Source organism: Protopterus annectens, chromosome 13.part0 (assembly GCF_019279795.1).
Source record: "Protopterus annectens isolate FY-2018-M chromosome 13.part0, PAN1.0, whole genome shotgun sequence".
Lineage (NCBI taxonomy): Eukaryota > Metazoa > Chordata > Ceratodontiformes > Protopteridae > Protopterus > Protopterus annectens.
The window spans coordinates 1,148,794,875-1,148,810,615 of record NC_056747.1 but is presented as its reverse complement, the minus strand read 5'-3'; the positions used below and the strand labels follow the sequence as shown (position 1 = coordinate 1,148,810,615).

Sequence of the window (15,741 nt, the reverse complement as noted above, 5' to 3'; positions counted from 1 at the left end):
ATATGCATGTTGAGTGGCTTGTAAACATCATATATTTAATTTAAATCAATGTGTTTTATCCTACTTTATCTGATATTATACTAATGTTTTTATTTAGTTATATATTTATATAATGAAATGTGTAGGGGTAATCTTAATTATGTAAAGCTCTGTGTACTTGTTAATTTGTCAATCTGTTAATTTGCTAATTGTTTGGGTCAGCTGAAGTGGATTGAATTAGTATTTAAGCCCAGTGTAATGCTGGGGCTTTGTATTTCGTATTTTGTCTGAGGAAGGCTGTATATTATTGCAGCTGAAAGCGCTCACTTTGAATATCTGGAATAAACAGTCCGTGCCGTTTTTCATCTGGTTGCTGCTGCCTGGTATTTTTATTTTTATTTTTAGTTTAGCTGTTTGGTTTTTCCAGCTATAAAGTAACTTAACCTCAACTATTCTTAAGTTTTGCAGGTTAACCCTTTTATGTTCTAGTTTCTACTGTTAAAACATGCATTTGCACAGGTATATAGTTTATATGCATTTCTTTTCTACATCAGCAGGGCATGCTGTGGTTACATTTTACCACAGTACAAAATATATAGTTCTGTATAAATCATATCAATATTCACAAATGACATAGAATTATTTACAAAATTCCAGATAGCTGGGCTGGCAATATTTTTCTATATCACACCGTCTACCACCAGAGATAGACTCGATGATTTCTACTTCCTGGGCTGCTCCTATTTCTGCCTTTGCACATCAGCACTACAGCTATTTACATCTAGTCCCAAAGACCCCCTCCCTCTCTAAGGGATCTTCTGAACAGCTATGTCAGGGGGATTTAGCAAAACACTAGCAGAATTTTATGGGCAATCAACAGGATAACATCAGTTCCCCGTGCCTTATCCTCTCTCACTGTTTGCAATGCCTTTCCTCATTTCTTATTTCTTATTAATTCCCTTGGTCTTAGCTTACTTTTATAGATCAGTACTTTCTTATCCTTTGGTGAACACTAATGCATAGTATTCAGTCTGTCCTCTCACTGGTTCTTTGGCCTCCTTAGATTTTTTGTCCTTCTCATACTGATTCACCCTGCTTTCTTATTTGTCTAACAACTTCTCTTACAAACAAGGAGAAAGTATTCTTTTCTTAGTGTTTGTTTGTTTCTCAACTTGCATTTTTGACTCTTCTCCTAGTCATATCCTATGCATTACCTTCTCAGTGAGCCCCCCCCCATCTTTCCAGTCTGGGTATTATTTTTCATTTTCTTTTTTGGGTATCTTTGCCTCCCTAATGAATTATACCAGTTTTATGTCTTTACTTTTTGCCTCAGCATTCCTTTTAGTTCATCTTTTTCATGTTTCCTCATACTGACTCGTGTTCTTGCACAGCTCCTGCAGCCCCTGCCAGCTACCCCTCACAATGCCCCCTCCCACACAGGCTTTTTTTAATTAGTATTTCTGTGGCCAGTGTGAACTATACTATTGCATGGGTGCTACTGGCAAGTGAAACCCCAACTTTAAGCTCAAGCATCACATCACATACCACCTAAAGACTATGCCACTGAGAATTCTTCTTTTCCTGGTTCCAGTGAATACTTTTTTGTTTGAACCCTTCCAGGCTGAATAGCTTAGTCAGTCTGATTTTCTCAGATCACTTTGGGTGACAATATGTTCCATTTTGCCTTTGCAGATTAAAGTTTGTCATCATAACTATCCTCTCATGTACATAACTTGATTAAATTCCACAGTAATTTGCCATCCTTTGTACTTACATTAGCTGATCTTTGGAGGGTATTGCTGTACTTTTTTTACGCCAAACATCTTTATTGCTAGGAATGTTGATCTTGCTTTTTTCCCATTCCTCTTCTCTTTTATACCAACCTGTTCCTTTCTCCTATTTGTGCCATCTCCTCTTCCACTAATTCTTCTCCCTATAACCTCTCCCTTATACGAACCAACATTAGTTCTTTGCTGTCATCTTTCTCTTCCTAAAACTTTATTTGCTCCTTTCTCCTCCATTTCCTCTTTCTTTAACTCCTGCCCACTTGAACTTCTCAATTATGTGCGCCATCACTACACCACCATCATTGTTTAATGCTTCTTTCCTGGATGTCTGCACTACTAGGTCTCATTACCTGCTATCATTAGCCTCTGCTTCCTCTATCTCAGCCATGTTGCCCTCATTCTCCACTAATGGTGTTTCCAGCAAAACTGCTTTTGCATCTGTGATTCTGCCACTACTTAGTACTACTTTGACTATGCTCACCCTCATCTCTATAAATTATGCTTTTGTCCTCTTGTCCTTTTCATTTCCATCTTCACTGATACTCCTGATCATTTGCCATTTCCTGATCTTTTTAGTTCCCTTCTTACCATTCACTCCTCCTCCACTTCACTTCTTTTGTGCAACTCAACTGTATATGTATTTATACAATGGCATCTCTCCCTTTAGCCTGCCTTCTTCCCTTGGATGTTAATTTCTTCCCTTGCCACTCCACCCACCATCTCATACCATCCATGTTGTCATTTTTCTTGTATGCGCCCCTACCTATTTTCCTCCTGATTTTTATACTCCTGCCTCTGTCCTCTTGCACTCTGCTACTTTAGTTTACTACTTCATCCAGCATTTATTGCATCTTCACTCCCTACCTTGTTCTACTTGACTTGAACAAAATTTACATTCCCTGCCCCATTCTGTCTTGGTTTAAAGACACATTCAAGTCTAATAAACCTCTCCAGTTTATGCTTTAGTAGTGCAATTCCTTTGGACTTATATAAAACCTTGGGCTGAACATCTTGTCATCCACCCACACTCTTACCCACCATTATAATCTTTTGATCCATACCCACTCCCTGAATCAGCAGTTAAATTACCCAAGAATCTCTGTCCTTATAATATAGTAGCTCAGTATGTCTAGCATCTCAGTGATTGTTACTGCAGTCTCCAAGCCCTGTACACTGTTACTACCTCAGTGGTCCTGACTTAGTCCTTCTTCATCTATAGCCTCTTCTTTCACACATTATCTCTCATATAGGCCACTACATATGAGCATCCCTTTCGTTTTGCAGACAGGTTAATCACCGTTTAGTCTGTTCTAGTGATGGTAAGGTCCAGGACCATGTCCACCCTAACAAGGCTCTTCTATTTCCCCACCACTAGCACTTCCTGCATCTCTCAGACTATGCTGACCTACCCACCTATCACTTCTCTATGCTCTGCCTATCTCCTGACTCTTTATATTTTTCCTTCTGACTACCTGCTTTCACAATTCCTGTTTTTACTAAGCTTATTTCTGACTGCCTTCTCATCCTTCAATGCCCACTTTCCTCCTGTTTTTTCTGGTGCCACCAGTTGTCTGCTCACCTCAGGCCCTGCATCATGTCCATCATTTGTCAACTCTGTCTTCCACATTCTTCATCTTCATCTTCATCATTGTGCTCCTCAACCAGTCACTCCTATCTGTTTTCCCTTCTTCTACCTTCTCCTCCCTCCTTGTTTCCTGCCTGTCTCTTACTCCTCAACGTCTCAGTGCTGTAAACTTACTTGCTCACCTCTCCCTGTGTCCTATTCCTTCTTACCTTATCCCGTGCTCTCTTATGAGCTGTATTCTCATGTCATGTCTGTTTTACCTCCTTCTCATCTAACTGATCAACTGTTCTTCTAGCTAGACACAAAAGCCTTCCTGAAACACCTATACTTGACTCTGTTCAAGAGAAATCTAGACCTGTGGATGGGAGATCGTAGGGTTTACCAATCATCATCTCTGGGTCACTGCTGGACAGAGGCATAACAAACTAATGGGCACAGTATTTTTTTTTATAAGGGGTGGTGGAGTAAGCATAATTTGGCTAGGCTTATAAATGCCTTAGGGCAGATAGCCTAGTATAAACCTATGAACCTATGAACCCCTAATCTCCTGCAAACCGCACACTCTCACCCCAAAGGTCCCTGAGCCACATCACTGCAACACATTCTGACTATCTTACCCACTTCTCTTTTCTCCTCTTCTTGTCCAGCCTGTCTTGAATGCTTTTTCCAGCATAATTTTACTGTCTTTCCTTGCTTAGTCTGCCTGGCCTGCTGTTCAGTTTGTCTTTGTTATTGTCCTGTTATTGTGCTGTCTTCTCTTACCTGCCTATGCTATACTCACCTTATGTCTTTCCATCTCATCCCATCCCTCATCTGATGCTGTTCAATATCCACTATAAGCCACACCTTCCCATACTATGGACTGCTGCCCTGTATTAACTTGTTCTTAGAGGAAAGATATTCTACTTTTCTGCTCATTTTTTTGTGATGACATTGTAACACTGCTGTGTAAAAGCAAAAAGGGCTGTTTGGTTGCACTCTGAACTGTTTCCTCCTGCAGTACTGTCAATGTTCTCATTAAATGTACTCCTGTAGCCTCACTCTCCTGCAACCTGGGTTACTCAAATTCCTACTGTTCCGCAGCTCTCACTTAACTGACTACTTCCTGGAAGTGCTGAAGTCAGCGGTATCCCATGCTGCCGTCTGCTCCTCTATGAGCACTTAATAATGCCAGAATGCAAAGGGAGAGGCATAAAAGGATGGTGAAAATAACAACTGATGAATAAATACTTCTCTTTACTGTTAGTAAGGAAAGTGATGAGAGTTTTACCAGATCCCACCAACAGACATGCCCAGTGCAGATGAAAGAATTCTAAAATGGAATCTCCAAATAAATGGAGCACTGAGAAATGCAGCCTGATGGGAGTGATGTGACAATGCTTAGAGAAATGAAGGGGAAAACAGGTAAAATCACAGATCTTCACAACCACTAACAGAAGAGTAAGACCCTCATACACTAGAACAGACCAGATGTGAGTGGTTCGAAAAGTGGGAGAAAGACTGAAGGTGCAAGCTACCAACCTATCAACCTGACCATAGTGCTTGGACAAATCATGGACTCACCACTAAAGGAAAGAATTATGGTAGAACAATGTCTTAAGCCATTTACCATAAAGTAGCCAATCACTAAGGAGCGCAAAAGCAAGATTTGTGCTCCCAATAACATGCACACCTTCCCTACAGCCCTGGTAAGACAGTTACACTTTAGGAATGAACATGTTAATTCATAGTACTAAGTACAATCTGCTTATAGTACTGTTCTAATCACACACTGGCCACATGTAACTGTAACCTCTTACTCTTTACAACCAAAGACATGGCTGAAAAGGCCCTTTGCCTGAGCTTGTATCTGTGCTTAACAAATAAACAAATAGTTACAAATATCAGGAAGGAAGTGCTGAGCTGGACCTAACACAGCATGTGTTCACAATGGAAATATAATGCTCAGCAAGTCCAATAAGAGTTCTACTAAAATTAGGGCTATTAAATCAGAAAATGCCTACCTATATGGCCTTCCTGGAATTTAACATGGCTTGTGATGTAAATTCACTCCTAAATATTAGTAAACAAACTAGAAAAATTTGGAGTGGCACAGGTACCATTTACAGACCATTAACTAAACAACAAGAAAAAAGAGGATAATAGATTTTCATTTAGATGAAAAGGTACTGAATGTGTGTGTGTGTGTGTGTGGGGGGTCAGTACCACAAGGATCCAGTACTAGAAATGGTTCTTGTCAACGTCTTCATAACTGACCTAGGACAAGGGATATAAGGAGAATTTTTTTCCTTTTACTGTTAATGACGCAAAGTCATGCAGCAGGACTGATGCACAGGTAACTACTGAAAGGATAAAAAGGGAGTTGTCATGACAACAGAAATAGCATGAACAATGGCAGATTAAACACAGTGCAAAAATGCAAGATAATGCATCTAGGTAAGGAATGACGTATACAAATAAATAAGAAACATTGGTGAAACCAGACGAGAAAGAAACACTCAGGTAGTGACATCAGATGACCTAAAGGAAACAGCAACACGAAAAGCTGATGAAAACATTGGGATGTATGGATGGATGAGATTACCAGTGAAGACAAGAAGTTAGAATCCAGTTGCTAAGACCTCATGCAGGGATGTGGCTAGCTCAACTGTCACTCTGGGAAGTCCCCAGTTCCAAGAATGGTGCCCCCACATCTCAAAACATCACCTCACAAGCTGAGGAGCAAAACAACAAAAATGTAGCAAGGACTGTCTGATAGTTCAGTTACTAACAATTCAGCAAAGGACATTAATTACAGCAGCCATGAGATTAGCCATGGTTGCTTAACCAAAAGCTGGTGCTATACCTTTCCCTGATCTGAAACTCTTCTGAGGTGTTGATTGTGCTCTGTAACAGCTTGCCTCTGGGGAAGGTGCTCCTTCGTCCCATCCTAGCTATGCTACTGACCTTATGTGAAGCATTATATACAGTTCTACAGATTTCATCTTTGTAACAACATACTCAGGATATAACCGTTGCAGAGAAAGGTAACAAAAATAGTTAAAGATATATACCCTAAGCAAAAGAAGGCAGAGGTGGGATGTGACAAACCTTTTTTTTTCTTACTCAACTTTTTGGTGAACTTCTATAACCCAACCAATTCTGTGCCCTGGTTTCTCTCCAAAATGTTTACAGTAAAGGAAACAGGGGAGAGGGGCAATGGCAATGAAGTATAGCGCGGTCCTGACAGCAGGGCATGCCTAGGGCTACCCTCAGTCTCCCCCTACAGACACACACACACACACACACACACACACACACACACACACACACACACGCACACACGCACACACGCACACACGCACACACGCACACACGCACACACACACACACACACACACACACACACACAGCATGCAGTGATATCAGTGTAGCACACACACACACACACACGGCATGCAGTGATATCAGTGCAGCACACACACACACACACACACACACACACACACACACACACACACACACACACACACACACACACACAGCATGCAGTGATATCAGTGTAGCACACACACACACACACACACACACACACACACACACACACACACACACACACACACACACACACACACACACACACACACACACACACACACACACACACACACTCATTGCATACTGTGATATTAGTGTAGTTTCTAAGCTTGTGGTACATGCACACACCCTTTGCTAATGGTCAGCTTTTGCTTCTTCTGCACTTTTCTGCCCGACTTAAAAGCTAACCCCTGCGCCATGAGGCATACAAGATGAATGCAGTGAGGCAGGAAACTGGCCAGCATTTAAACCACTCATTCCCACACTCTGTGTGGCTCCTCACACCCAGTCACTCAAAACACACACCTCCTGGGTCATAGTCAGAACTCCATTCTTCTGTGCCATGGGCTCAGGTAATCTAACAGAACCCTTTAATTCCATAATAAATGGGACTGGCATAAAGCACTTCAGAAGGATTGGAAATATAAGCTGTTGTTTAAGTAGGAGTTGCAGCTTATCCAATAGATTGAGGAAGGGATAGGTGGGCCAAACATCCATTATCAGCTAATCAAAATATATTTAAAACGTAGAGAAAAAATGCCAAAGGCACCAGCAAATTCTTAGAATAGTCTAAGGCACCCAGGAAACGAACTCAGCCACTGATAAAAGAATAATTCCAACTTTGTTCAGCCAAAGAAGCAAAAACATAAACACCATAAACGCTCTCTTTGTACAGTACGTTTTCGTTAAAACTTTCATCAGATGTTGACTGCGTGTAACGAAAATCCTTTTATACCTTTAATTTCCATCATTTAAATGAACTAAAACTCAATTAAAATTTATAACATACTGATATAACACATTCATCCTAAAACATATTGACAGATGTTAAAAAATGTTAAAAAACATATACAATTTCTTAAAACTTCATACCCAATTTATGAATAGCTTAAATAGAATAAATAAATGAATAAACCCATTCCTATTTAAAACTATGCATAAAATGTATGAATTGACACTAAAAACTTACATTTGAGCTCCCTCTAGTGACCTTTTTGAGTAATACATGTGTGCTTTCTCTAAAAGGTTTTTTATGTATGAGACATCAGTAACAACATTCTGTGTTAAAACCAAAATCCTTGGAGACATAAAAATATATTGTATTGTATATGTTTTTTAACATTTTTGTAACATCTGTCAATATGTTTTAGGATGAATGTGTATCAGTACGTTATGGATTTTCGTTACATGCAGTCCATATCTGATGAAGGTTTTAACAAAAAATGTACTGTATAAAGAGAGCGTTTATGGTGTTTATTTTTTTACTTCTTTGGCTGAACAAAGTTGGAATTATTCTTTTATCAGTGGCTGAGTTTGTTTCCTGGGTGCCTTGGACTATTCTACTAAAATATATGTTTGAACAGCCAAGATGCTTGAAAAAAATCATTGGATGGTACCGTTCCAAATTTCCAGTCTAAAGCATTACAGCCTAGTGAATAACTCAGTGAATCATGACTATACTTTCTAGCAGTCTGCTACGTCCCATTTCTAAAAAGTTCTTTGTGAAAAGTGTTCTACTTTTTGTAATCATTGGCTTCACAAATAAACATGTAATCACAATTAAGACCTATGCAAGACTTGATTTACTACTGCAAAATGTGGTAACAGTCCTCTGTGTGTGAAGAATTGTAGCATTTTAAGAAGTGCTGCAGAAGAAGCAAGTGAATATTTTGCCAGTATATAATAATTTTCCGAATGCTAGCAAGACAACCTTTTTTGTTAATTTGTAATTTTGTGTTTCTTGAGACTTAAAAGACAGCTATCGAAGTTAAGATAACTAGAGGTATTCTGACACTGTAGAAAATGTCAGTGGTGATCGTACTGATCAAATTAAAGATAGCGGACGCACTTATCTCCCTATTCAGACATCGGTACTTTAATCCCAGCAACGCCTAATATAACTAGAAAATATAGCACAGCTAAGCAATGCTCCACAGCACACCTGAACCTCAACTAAAGAACATGAGTGGGAGACATCAGCTGGTACGAATGCATATTATATTTCACACATTGTACGCTTACAGAAACATCCTAATCACTGACTTAAAGGCAATGTCAAATATAGCTCACAGATATCCCTAATTATGCAGAACATCCCTGATTTTGCTTCATATTTTTGCCCTACCCCTTGTCATTTCTTTTTTCATTTTCTGGTAAATTGCTGAGAATTGCAGTCGGTCAGTAATGATAAACATTAGAGATGCATCCTTTTATTTTAATAAGATGCATGTTGATGCAAAAGCTGATGTTTTATTAACTTTCTCAGATAACGACAGCTGTTGTTGTTGTTTCTATTTCGGCTTTTTCCCGGTAAGGGGTCGCCACAGCGGAACTCCGGTCCGCTAATGATTGGCAGTAGATTTTTTACGAAATGCTGAGGTGCCAGCTTGATGCCTAACCTTCAACGAAGGCACACCCATTTATGCACGCATGTCTTTCGAATGCTACCCAACCACAGGGAGGACATGCAGACTCCATACAGAAGGCACTCCCAAGCCAAGCCGAGAATCGAACGGGAGAACCTCTTGCTGTGAGGTAACAATGCTACTGCCATACCACTGCGGCATGCTCTAAGATAACGACAGCAATACTTAAAAACTGGCACTGGTTCTGGGACTTTGTTCTTTATTATTTTTGATTTTGTCCTGATTCCTCAACAAATAAGTTGACATTATATATTGCTAGCATGAACATGAAACAAATATTTTGTTAAGGTTTAAAAGTCTGTTTTACTATTTAATAAGTGATATGTTGTAAATTAATATAGTTTGTTAGTAAGATCAGGGCTCTTTAAAAAATGAATTTGGGGGATCTTGGCCGTCACACTCTGTACTCATGCTCTGTACTTCCTCCTCTTGACAGTAAACAGGTTGGTACAGCTGCCCTGCAGTACATTTCTTTATTTTTATTGTATTACTGTAAAGAGCCAAGACATAACGTAAATTAGTTCACAACAGAAAGACCTGGAAGGGATTGAAAGAAAGAAAAGAAAAGAAAAAACAGTTTCATTTTTGTCTTGTTATGTAAGTAACATCACAGATCCAAATGATAGCATTAGCAAAAATGAACCAGCTCAAATATGTACCTACTGTATTGCCATGCAGGACAGCAAGAAAAAATAAGAAACTTGCATTTAGAAAAGTCATTGTGGCTCCTTTTGCATTAAGATATGACAAATAACCTGTACCAAACAGCATGTCTAATACTGTAGGCTTCAATGTATGAGACTTCATTTCCAGAATGAAGACAGCATTCACGACCTCAGGTCAGGACCGTTTCAGACCTTCAGTATACCATTGAGCAATGTTACTTCAGTTCCATTTTAGCAATACAAAACTTTTCCCAAACAGCGGCAAACATGATTGATTGATTGATTGATTGATTAATCAATCAATCAATCAATCAATCAATCAATTAATTAATTAATTAATTGAAAAAATTAAAAAAATGCTCTTAAGTCATGTCAGGAGACTGTGCTAACAAAGTCATAAAACATCAAAGAAAACTGTTTAGCTCTTTAGTTCATATTATTACAGAACTTCATCAGAAACGCAAACAGTTCATTATAGACTGTGAGGTGTGACTGCTTATGCACATCATGTAACTTAGAACATTTAATGACAGAAAATTATCTAATTACCAAATATTTACCCCAGGAAGATCATAGCTTAACTTAAAAAGCATACCTTCCATCCATATAATTTTAAAATAACCTGCTTTAAATTTTACAAGGTCATGGGGATACCAAAGCCTATCTCTGCAGCCAATGAGCACAAAGAACTGGAATCTGTTTTGGACAGGGCTACAGTCCATTTCAGAAAGTATGCACACTCACACTACTACACCCTTGAACAACTTGCCAACATCAATTTAACTACATCATGACTTGTTTTTATTTATTTAGTTCATTTTCTGTTCCTTGCTTGCTGACTGTCTAGCTACCACTAGAACTGTTCCAACTAGTTTCCCATCAGCATGGTGACAGTCACTGCAAGGATGTCACTGAATCTGCCTTGAGAGGTTCTTCCATCTTCTGGTTCTGCCTCTTCCACCAGTGGCTGATGTGTGCACACTAGTTCATGCAAAGGACTGCCACATCTTCCTCTGAGAATGTATGCATTCTTGCACATGCTCCACGAAGAGTACCACATAGCCTGACTAATACACATGCCATGCACCTCTATCCAGTAGGTGCTGCTACTATAGCTGGCTGGACAACCTCCAACCTCCCTCCCCCAAGGATGGGTTGCTCACTGTCAACATCTCACTCCCACATACCCTTATCAGCTCTTTCAGTGTCCAGGTCATGCCCTGATGTTGGTTTGTTTGTCACAGCCACGGTTTTATCTCTTGGAGCCAACTATTGATGCACTTAATTTTAGCTCACTATAAAGTATGAAGTGCAATACTGGAGTCCTGATAATTCGAAAGGTATTTAACACTACATTGAGAATCACAGGCTTATTCCATTATTCTGTTCATGGGATAATAGGATCCCAGGAAATATATGGCATCTAAGTGTATGAACAATTACACCTTTCCAGTACTTACCCTTAGACTGTACCTCATTTTTAAAGGAGACTCAGGTCAGTCAAACCAGGGGTGAATTTGTGAACATATGTGCAATCATCTAGTTTCTATTTGAAGGAAAACAATGCGTCTTACTGCTTAATTTGCATAGGGAGTTGATTCCAGAGGTGGGAAAGGCATTGGGTGATGAACCCATCTCTCTACTGTGTTTTAGTTATCTGTTGGTGAAGATTTAGATCTCTGGTTCTGGTATTTGTGGGACTATTTTACTTGTAGAGATACAAAAGATCCAGAACTACTGAGTCCTTAATGACTTTGGAAGGAAAGGCATACATCTCCCATAAGGAGTCTATAAGATAATTGAATACAACGATATTTCTTCCAGTCTCTTCTGGCAGCTTAGGGTTTTTAAAATTGGCGATCTTCATAGTTTGGAACATCTGGTGTCTTTCTAGTTGTTTGATGTGTCTAGTGAGGTACATCTCAAAGGACACATTGTATTCAATAATTGGCCTAATCAATGCTGAATATAAGGGGACAATGTAACTTCTCTACTTGTGGATGTCAATCACTTGGCAACTAATTGTGCTAAGCAGCAGGACTTCCTGTCTACTGTGGTTACACTATGATCAATGGAGAAGGAATTATCTACAGAGATTCCTAGGTCTCTAACAACCTTTTCATTTTGGAGTGGGGTATTGTTTACATTTCATACTGCAGGAGGAGTGGTCTACGAAATGTGAACATATTGCACGTTTTGGAATTTAATTTAAAGCCCATTTACTTGTAAACCAGGTTTTTACAAGTGAAAGTTTTGCTGAAGAGCTTGGGTATCAGGGGAGGATTTGACAATGACTCATAGTTTACAGTCATCCACAAACTTGGGTAGTCAGAGGCCTTTGTTCTTGCCCTGGAGATCAGAAAGGTAAATGCTGAACAAAAGAGATCCCAGCACTGTACCCTGGTCACATGATGAGATACCTGCTACATGCAGATGCTACCTACACAGTGTGAGTTCTGCCCTTTAGCCAATTTGCTGTCCATCTTAACACACATGGCTCTATTTGTAGTGTATTAAGCTCACTGACTATGTTAACATGGGGTAGAGTGTCAAGTGCCTTGGCCAGGTCAGGGTATGCTGTGTGGGCAGCACAACTGCTGTCTACAACTTGTGTTACTCTTTGAAAGAAGTTGACCAGATTTATTAGGTGGGATTTACCCCTGACAATCCAAACTGGTGCTGGTCTAGCCTGTTGGAATTTTTCACATCATAATTTATCAGGTCAGTTGTGGTATGTGCCATATCCTGTAAATAAGACTCATCAGGCTGATAGACCTACAATTCATGGGGTTAGTGGCAGGGCCACCCTTGTAGAGTGGCATCACTATGTTTGGGCTGATGCTCTACATTAGGCAGATGATTACAGAATATCTGTGATGATTTAGTTCCTTTTACCGCAGTTAATAAAATGAAATATACAGATAATGAAATACAGAAAGTAAACATTACATTCACAAACAAACTATATGAGTCAAAAGATGCAAGTTACGTACACAGATGAAGGTTAATCCCTTTACTCACCAACTCAACTTCCCGGGGTCCCTTTTTGGAAGCAGCAAGGACAAGTCCTGGGCTATCATTCTGCATATGCTCCACCTCACGTTTTTGTCGAGTTTCTGATCTGCCTGACAGCTTAACAAATAAATTGAATGTTAGGGCAAATAGTAATAATAATAATAAAAATAATAAAAATAATAATAATAATAATAATAATAATAATAATAATAATAACAATAATAACAACAATAATAATAATAATAATAATAATAATAATAATAATAATAATAAAAAATAGCAACAACAACAATACATGCAACAGTCTGCCAAACAGATTGCATTGGACATAAACTGAGACGGGTCTTTGACCTGAAATTACATATGTTATAATGCCAGTACATATTAACCATCCTACCAGTACCACATTTTTTTTTCTTTTTTTGGACACACAACTAGCTAGAGACTTTGACAGACAAACAAACAGATAGGAGAATTAAAGCAGACAGACAGATCATTAATTCCATTTGTAAGGGCTGTCACCTCTTAACCAGCCCACCCCACAATATCTAGCAGATGTTTTTAAGATTGGGAATTAGAGGATTGAGCAGGGTGCAAACCCCTTTTAAATGGAACTAACAGAAAATCTCAGCAACATATCATCTTCCCCATCGAATAAAGTGCATACGTTAAACGAATACTTGCATGATTGCTCAGACAATACTAAGTGCCTCATTCTTATCATTGTGAAAGCTGCTCTTCAAATTACTTACTGTAAACATCATTTCATACCATTACGCAATCGTGTCATTTCCTTTGTTCACGACATCTTGTAATAACCACTGAAATAGGCGTACTTGATTCATGCTTCTGTATAAACACTTGATGTGATACTCAGATTGTATTCTTTGATACTGTAATTTCTAACCAATGGACCCGGGTCATGGCTAAAATGGGTTTGTTATCTAGACTACTTACTTGGTTACCAAAATGTAATAAACAAATAAAACTGAATTAAAATAATTAAACAAACTGCATCCATAATGGGTACAGGAAGCTAAGAACTTTCTCTTCCTTGCCACACTGAAAACTGAAAACCACTGCAATGAATAATCAAAAGCCCCTGAATAAACCGTAATGTCGGGAATTAAATGAAAGTAAAATATATCCTCCTGTCTCATGCCTGGCTCAGTAGCACAGAAGGATGGAGACCTGACTGTGACCCAGGTGACCAGGGTTGATTAGCAGTCATACCACTACACGGGCCAGGCAGGGAGTGGGGAGAAGTGAGAGGGTATATTCTGCTCTCTTGCTCTCTCTCTCTCCTGGTGGGTGAGAAGGGTTGTGCATTTGAGGGCACACGGAGTCATGAAACCATGGCTCATACTTTGGTGGGAGGGGCAGGGATGCTTGGAGGCAATGCTCCTAGTGGTAAACCCATTGCACATCCCTCCCCAGTGCTCTGCCCAGTGGATGCGGGGGATAGCAATTCAAAAACAAATATCCTAAATCCACCAATTGGCTGTCTGAATGATATTCTCCCCAGCTGACCCTCACCACACTGATGAGGTACGAATGGATCATTTAATTGGAAGGGAGCTAATTACTGACAGACAGCTGGGGCAAAATGTGTAAATAAAATGCATCACCTCAGAAATTGTTGTTTAATATAACCTAGTAACTTTGCACTTGTCAAAATCCACTGTGTGTTGAATGTCCCCAGTAAACCCTCATATATATATATATATATATATATATATATATATATATATATATATATATATATATATATATCAAGACTTGTATCTGCTGTCAGTCAATGTACACATTCAGTATAGCATTCTGAAAGTCCAGTGATCTTCATTTCTGCCCTCTAACCACGTGCTAACATCAGTGTCAAGAGTAGCCTACTACAACACTGCCCTCTGCTTTAATATCTTGTTTGCATGAGCTGGTAGCCACTGACTGGGACACTTGAATCTACATCCTGTGGACAAAAATATTCCCTATTAGATACTCACTGTTTTGAGAGCTATCTAAAAATTTCAGATGCCTCATTCTGAAGGGGTCCCTATCACTTCATTGAATCGTCAATCCATCGAACCCCTATTCATCTTACATAAAAAAATTGAACATCATTTCAGCGAACACTTACATCATAACGAAAAGTTTTCCCAGGGAAGGGAGTTAGTTGTCTGCTGTTACAAATTTGCCCTTTTCCCCAGTGTAGTGAGATCTCAGAGTTGTTATATATAATTGTGGGAGGGGGAGCACAGACCCCCACCTTGGTGAGTATAAAATTATGTAGTTTGTCTTATGATCATTCTGGTGGCCAAGTGTTTTTTCTCCCTAGGAAAACTTGTCAATGGTCTAAGTGTTCGCTGAAATGATCTTTGATTTTTTAAGTTTGATGAATAGGGGGTTGACATATTAAGGATTTGATGAAGTGATATAGACCCCTTCTGAACACACTGTAATAGTGCTGCAGACAACACCCATACCACAGCACGGCAAGCTTATACACATTCATATTTATATTGGATGAAGAAAATCATCACTGTGGAGAACGACCAGACAGAAGACAGACATGGTCTGCGGAGTTAAGCTGCATGGAGCTAATAGCAGTCTACATCACAGTACTTAAGTTCAACACTCGCCTACCAAGCTTTTCTGCACCATACCTGCATGCAACAGATATATGGATCTTGGGTTACACCACATGTCCTACC

At 39.3% G+C, this 15,741-nt stretch overlaps 1 protein-coding gene across 2 annotated transcripts in view; it reads right to left on the bottom strand.

The window, feature by feature from the left end:
• Positions 1–15,741, bottom strand: part of ITGA3 (integrin subunit alpha 3) — a 1,049,629-nt gene that overhangs the window by 113,927 nt on the left and 919,961 nt on the right. For both annotated transcript variants that reach the window (XM_044055141.1, XM_044055142.1), the window contains exon 21: positions 13,040–13,150. In XM_044055141.1, coding sequence (XP_043911076.1) covers positions 13,040–13,150 — 111 coding nt within the window. The remainder of the gene's footprint in view (positions 1–13,039; positions 13,151–15,741) is intronic.